This window comes from Agrilus planipennis, unplaced genomic scaffold, assembly GCF_000699045.2.
Source record: "Agrilus planipennis isolate EAB-ADULT unplaced genomic scaffold, Apla_2.0 scaffold175, whole genome shotgun sequence".
Classification (NCBI taxonomy): Eukaryota; Metazoa; Arthropoda; class Insecta; order Coleoptera; family Buprestidae; genus Agrilus; species Agrilus planipennis.
The window spans coordinates 193,091-203,269 of NW_020442426.1; the positions used below are offsets into that span (position 1 = coordinate 193,091).

Sequence of the window (10,179 nt, forward strand, 5' to 3'; positions counted from 1 at the left end):
AGAACAAATTTGGTTGAAAGAGACAAAGATAGAAAATGTAGAGTATGCAGAAGAGAAAATGAGTGTTTAAGTCGTATGACAGAAAAAGATGTGGAAATTTAAATAGGGAGTGAATACACAGCAATATTAAGAGCAGAAGGAAAGGGAGCGACTCCTTTAAAAAATAACTTTAAAAAAGAGAACAGAGTGAGAGATCGGGGAAGAATATAATTTTGTTTTTTGTGATAAATTTAAGTTTAAGTGAATGATTTTTAGTTGGTTTGTATGATAGGCGCTTAGATATGGTTTTAAGGTATTTTGTAAATGCCAATAAAGAAATGTGTAATTTCTATGTTCGGTGAACGATTTTCCTTACCCGTATACGACAGATGTAAAGCGGAACAATTTATTACAATATGTTACTTTCGAGAGGTCCATTGGTACACAGTTCTAATCGTATGGGGTTAACGTAAAGGTCAAGAACAGTTTGTTTTGCTCCAAAAGAATGCAACGAATTGTTAATGAAAAAAGTGCAGTCACTAATAAATATGTAAAGTCAACATATTCTACTTTTGTGGATAAAATCAACTTAGGATTTCCATATTATTTACTGTAACCAACTGTTTCTTTCAACGTATCTAGTGTAACTAAACTAAAGTTATGGGGGTTGAAAGTTGATTATTTTGACAATTTTCATGCACTATAATTCACATCAAATTCAATAAAAAAATTATTTTCAAGCGGGTGGAAGTGGGGGATCGAAAGAGGGTGGTCACTTAAACAAAACCCGATAACCTAACCTAACCTACCCTATTGATAAAGATATTTAAATTATCTTTTATATAACTTTCTCCATATTTTTATGTATTTTTCATTAGTTTTACGTTTGAATATTGTTTAAGAATCACTATACAAATATTTACATGCCTATAAATGTATAAAAATTGGCATATTTATTAACTTTGAATCCCCATAACGTTTTATGGGGGTTAGACCGCCACGAAATTTCTATGGTACAGTGGTGGGGGAGACCTCCTCTTTTGATCCCCCCCTTCAGGGGGTGGGAGCCATAATCTAGACTTATACCATGGACGCTACCTCACTTCCTTATTTTGAATAGAACACGCTATATATTTTTATATATTTTGGTTCCTTTGTTTAAATTTTGGTAGACTTTGTTGGCGGTTCCCTGTACCTATCTATAGTAGTTTTTGAGATATTCAACTGTTTCTGAAAAAAGAACACGATTTCAACTCTTTGAATGAGACCGATTAGCATCTAAACTATACAAGCTAAAAACTTGCGATTTGGACAGTTCGTTTGGGCAAGAATTACCGTATCTTTTTGCTATGGGCAAAATGTGTACATTATCCAGAACCGGAAATATCGAAATCTAGTTTTGATAATCTTACAAGACTAATAACTTCTTGAAGTGAAACTTCTTTGGGCTCGATGAGAGTAAAATCTCAAGGCCATGAAACGACACGTTTTGCAAAGTTTCGTCTCGCGAAGCGAAGGACTATGAGAATAGAAAGGTGCGCATGCGCATATCAGTATTACAATCAGCTGTCAGTGACCGGCATCTCATATATTATAGTATAATGTATATTCCGTATACTACAGTGCTAAATTAATTTTTTGGTTGTATTTGTGCAGTTATATTACAGTAAGTGTATTACAGTAAATGTTTATTTAACAACAATCAATATTTATTTAAGAGTAAGTTTTATTATGTATTAATTCCAATTCCCTGTAGTTATTGATAGTTTACGGTTTCTTAAGCACTTGGAAAAATAAAGGGAATAAAAACGTATTAAATTAATACTCCTTATAAAATAATTCGAAGTGGTCTGTATTCTGTCGAAACTGCCAGACGCGGATCGCGATTTCGATCTTTTTGGATCTCATCAGCGCGTCGCAGGTAGCCTGACAAAACACAGACCAACTTTTACTTGCTGTCTTAACGGTGCGTTTTAGAAAATACTACAAATGGCGCAGTGAACGCCATCTGTAGCACGATGCTACATTTTAGGATTACGTATGCTCCAACAAGGTCCATTTAATTATATGGATATCTACTTGCTGAAAACGAATCGCTGCCAACCTCAACGTGATAGGCATGTTAGCTTAATCCTAAAATGTTTTCTTATTTGTTATAAGGTATAGAGATCGCCAAAAAAGTTTTACTTCTTTCACGTATACTAAGTTGCAGATGTTTTTTTTTTCAAATGGGCGTCCCAGGTCACCACACGATTTTTTTTGCCTTTAAAAATTAATATTAATAGAGTACCTATTCTTTTGTTGAATAAAAAAAAATGAGGTATTTAGAAGTAATTAATTTATTCTTTGTATAAAAAGGATTCTTTACAATTAATATTAATACCCTAAATTATATAGATAATATAATACAATAGCAGTTTCGCAATAAGTACCTTTAGAATCAGTATCACATTAGTTGTATACATATGCTTTGCGTCACATGAAATACATATTCAACTTCTTTCTCGTGATTGATTAATAGATGATTAACCCTGTCATCAATCGTTATAAGTATTCAATCAGCCTTACGTCAATTATTGGCAAGTGGAAGATGATTACTTAACATAAGAAATATACCTACAAATGAACATATACGTAATTTGTTCTATATATAGTATATTGACTTAATTTTTAAATTAATATAAATTGTACTGTAAAACCAGTACGTTTCATATGTGTAACTTAAGTAAGCGCAACGTTAAGTAGAACTGACTTAGTTTTAAGTATCCTTAACTATTCGTTACAATCGCTACTGCATTTATATATTTCTAACACTTTTTTTTTTTTGAAAGTTTTCATCAACCAAACAATAAATCAAAAGATCACATTTTTAGTAAAGAATTTAAGAAACAACTAATTTAAGTAAGTAGACGAGATCTATGAACTATTTTTAGCCCACTGCATAGCCTGCTGGATGTATAACATATAATTTGTTGTTTGAAAAAAATCATCTTTGCGACTATTAATGACAGTAGGCGAGATTGTAGTGCAAAGCTGGCAAGTATGGTGGAAGGCTTCGTTTTAGAAACAATGGTAATAAATGGGGAACTTGAGGAATATTTCTGCTCCAACCAAATAAAAATATAAATCATAATTTAAACCAAAAGTTCATATTTTTAGTAAAGAATTTAAGAAACAACTAATTTAAGTAAACGAGATGTATGGTTGTCTTGTTTTTAAAGCTACTAAACATTTTTAACCAAATTTTTAAACATATTTCTAATCTTTTAACCATCTCGTCTGTATTGGGGTTTGAGGTAATAACCTAACCTAACCTAACATTCTCGTCTATATTGAGGTTTGAGGTAAAATACAATAATTTCGTCATTTAGTATCAAGTTGGCTGACACCTGCACCAACTGAGTTTCTTCATTCAAACTTTATCAGCTTTTTTAATAAACATAAAATAAATTTAGTTTATATTAATAACCGAATACCAATAACCAATAATTCCTAGTTTATTATCTACTAAAATCAGTTAATTTAAGGTTCAGTTGGATTATTCGTTGGTTTCTTTCCCTTAAAGTTCTGCTGGATTTCTTCCAAGGTTTTCCCCTTCGTTTCGGGAAAGCAGATAACAATAAAGATAAGTCCCAAAATACAACAACCGCTAAAGGTAAAGAATGGTACGTATATTCCAAATTCGTCTTTCACCGCTTGGAAAAATTTGGACACGATCGTTGCCAAAAATGAAAAGTATATGTCAGCAAAACCTAACGCGTATGCTTTAACGCCGGGTGAAAATAATTCCCCAAGGATAAGCATTGGAATAGGTTGCATTCCTACACTAAAAATCACAACGTAGAACACCAGGGCTGCAACAGGCAACCACGAAAACGACGCCGTGCTTATAGAAGTGACGTTGTGAATGTAAAAATAAGAACCTTCCACAAAAAGGGCGATGCAAGCACCAGTTATAGATAGAATTAGAAGGGGCCTTCTCCCGGTGATGTCCACAATCATAAGCGACACACATCCCATGCCCAATTGCACAGCAAAGTAAATAATTGAAGCTACTTCAGGACTGATGTGATCGCCGGCTTCTTGGAAAATAGTACCAGCATAGAATGTAATGGCAGAAGTACCACCAAACTGCTGGGCAGCTCTTAAACCCATCATTAAAAGAAGCGCTGTTCTGTTACTTTTCTCCATGAAGAGATCAGTAAACTTTGCTGTTTTAACATTCGATTCCTTAATACCATCCATGAGTCTAGTGACTTCTCCATCTACATCTTCGTTTCCCCTGAATTTTCTCAAACTAATTTTTGCCTCTTCCAATTGCCCTTTTATGATATAATGATAAGGACTCTCTGGCATGAAAACGAACGTTGCTGCCGCCAAACAGGGAAATATTGTCGATATCAATGCTGTCATTTTAACTGTCGTAAACGATCCGATGATGTTGATTAAGAGAATTCCAAGGGTGAAATTGACACTTAGACTGCTACCTATGGTTCCTCGGATCCTCGGTTCCGCAATCTCACCCAGATACATGGGCATGGTGCAAAAGAGAAACCCATCTGTAATTCCGGCCAAAAATCTCGCTACCATAAGCATGGCGGCATTTGGAGAGAACGCTACCAGTAACCAAGTGATGATGTATGGAATAGAAGTACCAAAGATGACAGGTTTGCGACCGAATCTTTCCACTAAAAAGCTGGTTGTGGCCGATCCTAGCACAGCACCCAGAAGAGGCATTACAGCAAGCCACGAACCGTCATCACTTGTTATCTTCACGGGCGAATCTTCCCTAAGGAGGCGTGGAAGGGATGGGGAAGGCCATCCGAAATGCATACCGCTACATATTACATTTAAGGAACCTGAAACAAATGATGATAGTGTTTTACGTAGGTATTTTGCTAAATCAGGACGTCGTATTTTCAATAAAATTTTTAAAAATTCAAATAAACGAAATGCATATTAAGTAAATAAGAAACTCAAGAACAAGTGCACCGACAATAAAATTCACGCCCTAAAAGTTGTATGAAATTAGATAAAAGTAAAATCAAAATACTGGTATGCAAGGGAAGAAAAAGTAGGGAAAGAGCGAATATAAAGATAGGAGACGAAAAATTAGAAGAAGTGGCTGATTTTAGGTATCTAGGAAGTCAGATAAGTCAGGACGGAAGGAGTAATAGGGATATAAAGCAGAGGATAGCGCAGGGTCGTATTGCCTTTAATAAAAAGAAGTCACTTCTATGCTGACGAACGGTTAATTTAGAAATTCGAAAAAGGTTGTTAAAGGTATATGTTTGGGCGCGGCGTTGTACGGGTGCGAAACGCGCGGAAAAGAAAAGGTTAGAAGCGTTCGAAATGTGGTATTACCGGCGAATGGAACAAAGGACTTTATGGACGTCAATAAGAAATAGGCGAGATAGGTTGGTAGGACACCTTCTCGGACATGAAGGTCTAGTCAGAGATATATTAGAGGCAGAAACAGGAGTTAAGAGGGGTAGAGGTAGACCTAGATTAGATTACTGTTCGCAAATAGTTAAGGATGTGGGTTGTTCTAGTTTTAGGGAAATGCGAAGTTTAGCTCAGGATAGGAAAGAGTGGAGGTACGTGTCCAACCAGTCTNTCAAAGACCACGAAGATTATCGGAGCCTGAGAAAGAAGAAGTTGAGAGACAGATCAATGAATGGTTGAAAGAAGGCATAGTTAGAGAAAGCTCATCTGATTTTGCTAGTCCGATAGTACTGGTAAAAAAGAAAAATGGATCGACAAGAATATGCTGCGATTATCGGAAACTCAATGCTAATATACGTAATAAAAGATAGGTTTCAGAAATAGTAGAATTTATTAGGTAACTTATAATAATCTCAATTCTGACACGCTTTTTAAATTATTTCAAGTTTCTCAATTATTACAATTTAATTTGTAATATCAAATAAAGTACCTAGTAAGTTTATTTCTGCTGGGATTTTATTTTTATAATTTCGCATCCAAATTTTTATTATTTTCGCTTACGAAAGAACGGTCTAGTGGGATAAATAGTAAAAATCGCTTTAATATTTAAGTAAATTTTCTTTTTTTATTTTCTCCGTGATGTGCTACAATGCCTTCCTTTGCGCCAAGTTGTAGATAGGATGCTACTAACAAAATCACTTGATTGAGCTTTCCGAGACTCAGCATTCCAATGATATCTTATTTAGAAATCTATTTCGATTGTAATATCAGTTTACTAAAGATCAACAGAAACTGTGCAGAACATTGTTTATAATCAATAGTGATAACAGTTCAAAATGAACACCATAGTTTCAAGAAGTATATGTATATATTGATTAAAAACACTATCCAAAAGATTAGCTTCTTCTGGTGAAAATTGTTCCAATTTTGTCAATATAACTATTTATACAGGCATAAAATAAATCACAAGAGTAGGGGATGTGGTTAGATGTGTGATCCTAATTGATCATTTAATACTCTTTCTTATTTATTGCTTTCCATATATTCCAGTAGATCTACTTTGATACATTCACTTTAAGGATGTAATATTTTATAAGTAACCTAAATGAAAATTCTGATTGAATTAAATTAATTTAGATAAACTGCGTAAACAGAATCTAATTATTTATTTAAAAAACTTTTATGATACTTTAGAATACGTGTTTTGAAAGATTTATTAAATTGTTGTGATGATTCTAGGACATCAGGAAGTACCCTGTAGGTTCTGATTTTGATCTTTTGTTTGACTTAGAAGTTTGATTTTTTTCACAGCTCCAAGGTTTACAGACCAGCGTTTTTGATATTAATTTCAACTTGATACCTCCACGCGTTCCCAAGAAAAAGAGTCTAGATTGACAAACAATAAAGTAATCCTATAAGGGTTATTTTGTTCCTTTTGAGATACGGAACCCTAAAAATGATCCTCAAAAAATTTTCCGCTATTATGATCCAATTGTTATTTTTATAGGTACTGCATGATATTAATTAGTTCCTAATTTGTTTTCTCATTTAGTTTGATAGGTCCAGTTAAGTAAATTGTGGTACTTGTTCTATTAAACTAAATCATTTATTTATGAAGATTAATTCTCACAATTCCGAATCTGAATTGGCAATTGTTCAATTAATTGTCTAAATTTAACTCAAAAATTACAAGTCGCAAACGGTCGTCTTGTTGGGTTCGTATTTACGAGGACACTCGGGAAAATGTTCGGCTACCAGGCCGTTACATCTAACTTTATAAACATAACTTTCCGAACGCTGCGATTCACTCCGCTGTGTGTTCTCGTACCGGGCCCATCGGGAAAATGTGTGAACGCGCATCTCCGCTGCGCATCTCTTACTAATACAGGAGACGCCGAAGACAGTTCGTGACGTAAGCTACCGGGGGCGTCGGGAAAATGGAAAGTGCACACCGTAAAGGTCAACGAACTGTGCGTTTCCGTGTAGGTGTGACGGAGAGTGATAAGATAACGTGATTATGTGTGCATATAGAGACTGTTTGTGAATTTTTATAAATATATCAAGGGATTATGTGACATTGAAGACAAGATGATGAAATCGCACTAGTTAGGGAATGCATTTTACGGAGGAATTAATACCGAAAAGGTTTTTTTTTTATTTTCTAATGATTTGAAGTAATTCCATACTGTTTTTGTTACCATTTAAATACTAAAAATCAGGACATTAAATTTATTTGGTACGTTTCTAAAAGATTGCTTGGTATATATATATATATATATGTTTTTGAAATTTAAATACAAAAAATAATTCTATCCTGAATATCATGCAATTTATTTAAGTTTTTGAATTTCTGTAGCTGCATTTTTGCCTAGCAACAAGTTGGTAGATAGGTACTTAGATTATTTTTAGAGGTTAGATTGCGCAATGCCATTATGCTAAAATCTAAAAAAAAAACAGCAGGCCATGAAACTTATATTTAGAATAGACTTCATTTGAAAAAATCGACGTATGTATGTAGACATCAAAGCAGTGACTTTCAATTTTTTAATTTCAAATTTTCCACTGTAACAAATCAAAAATTTCCTGTGTTACAATTATATCTCGGAATCATTAAATATTGTGTAACAATTCCTTGGATAACATCACCTTCTGATAACATCAATTAGAGCTATTGTTCTAACTTTTCTAGCTTATTTTCGGTTAAACATGTTTACATCTAACAAAACCTTCGTAAAACAAGCATTCAAAGCAGAGGCGTGTGAAAATTTGCAAGACGTTTATTTTTGTTTCCAAACTCAACTTCAAAATTAGACAGCTGACCTCTACCTTTCGGCCAACTCTGATTTAAGCATAACATGCAGGAAAGGTTTCCGTGATTAATGTTTTCCGCGTAAAAATCTCGATAATGCGAAAGACGCAAAATCGCGATCAGATAAATAAAACTGTTGAAAAAAAAACATAACCGATTATTTTTGTACGCAAATTTACTTTCAATAAAAACAAAGAATATTTTGCTTAGGAACTTGTTTTTCTAGAGAACAAAAATTACCTAATGTACGGATCTAGTTACGTTAGGCGTAGTTTTGTCTTTAAATTAGGACACGAAGATGAAATTATTAATTTTTTACTTTGAATACCAATTAAAAAGTTTTTCCTATCCCTAGGTGTAATTTTTACCTTACGCCATTAAAAGTTACATCAAAGAGAAATAGTTTGATTTAAATATTTTTTTAGATTGTTTCTGTGTCTTATTCGCGATAATGTGACGACAAACTTTGATCTGTATCTTTTATAAAAAAAAACAGTTGAATTTCCTTCTACAGCATAATTTTAGTAATTACTAGACTTTTGCTTTTTTACTTTGAGTAACTTCCAAATGAGCCTTCCTCCAACTAAAAAATAACTTTGAATTAAAATGGTGTAGCATTGTATAACAGCCTTGTTAATTCAGATCATTTTACTTAAAAAGAAAGAAAAGCATCCAAATTTCTAAATTTAAAAAGAAATAAAACCGTAGAAATTCCTTTATCTATTATTTATTGACAGTAAAATTTTTATTACCCATAAAAATATAGAATATTAAAACAATGAAATTAAATAAAATATTCTTGGTAGAGAATTTTTTAATAAAACTTCTTGAGACTTGGCAGGTGTACCTTCAGTAGCAAAAGCTACTGAAATAAAAAAATATATTTCGCCGAAACTTTTATTCAATCCAAAGCTCGGTTATTTTAAGTTTAAGATAATTTTATGACATTGAAGAAAATAAAAACACAAAAATGTTTAAACAATATTTAATAAGAGCTAGACAAAGGCTTAATATGCCTATAGGTCGAATTTTTATGAAATATCGTTGAAATATTTTTGTAAATTTATTTTCTTTTTTGTTTCTACAATAGTTGTTGGGTTTTAAGAAGGAGGAGGCATCTAATTCTTTGTTTTCTTAAATGAATACTTCAATTCTTTTATTGCAGAATCTTATCATATAGGAAAAAAATACGTTTAAAATATGGTTTAACAAAGATTGTGACATCCGGGTATACCTAGTTAGGGAATTATCAAATTGAAAAATTACATCTTTGAAAGTTGCTGTGGCCATAGAATTTCTGTCTCTTTGAGAACCCAGCAATTCTCGTCGAGAAAACTTGTTGATAGAATAATTCTTTGGCGAGATGGAAAAAAGCATTTTTCCGGACCCGGAAAATCATAGTTGGATGTATACTTTTCCGTATAATTTAGATTACGTAAAAGATATGGGGAATATTTAAAAAAAGAAAATTGGATATCACATGGACTTACAGGTGTCTGACCATGGAATTAAATGGTGTCCTTTGTGTCTAACAACTTCAGTAGAGACGAATTTTAGATTTAGACTTCCCTAGCGAAACATTTGCAATGATAGATTAAACTGGGACACCCTGTAGTATATAATAACATTACTCCTATAGTTTTCCTTGTAAATACAACTATATAATAACTTTACCAATTAAGAGAAACCATCAATAAGGAATATTCTGCTAAAATGATTGTAAAAAATTTTGCGTAATTTTGTATTATGATTACTACATCTTCTAGTAGGATATGCATTTTACATAAAAAAATAATTATCCTAGATGACACAAACGATACATATTATTTTAAGGGGAAGCTTTTTAAACTCAAAATAAATTCGAAATTACAAAGAAAAGGAAAGTTATTCACTTCTTTAGTCGAATTTAATTAAAATTGTGAATTATTATTGGATTAGGTACATAT

The 10,179-nt window shown here is 32.8% G+C and overlaps 1 protein-coding gene across 1 annotated transcript in view; it reads right to left on the reverse strand.

Annotated features, from left to right (window-relative positions):
• Positions 1-2,325: 2,325 nt before the first annotated feature.
• The window catches only part of LOC108736497 (facilitated trehalose transporter Tret1-2 homolog), a 9,706-nt gene continuing 1,852 nt past the window's right edge, over positions 2,326-10,179 (reverse strand). Inside the window, exon 2 of the mRNA XM_018468945.2 lies at positions 2,326-4,838. Coding sequence (XP_018324447.1) covers positions 3,502-4,838 — 1,337 coding nt within the window. The 3' untranslated portion in view covers positions 2,326-3,501. The remainder of the gene's footprint in view (positions 4,839-10,179) is intronic.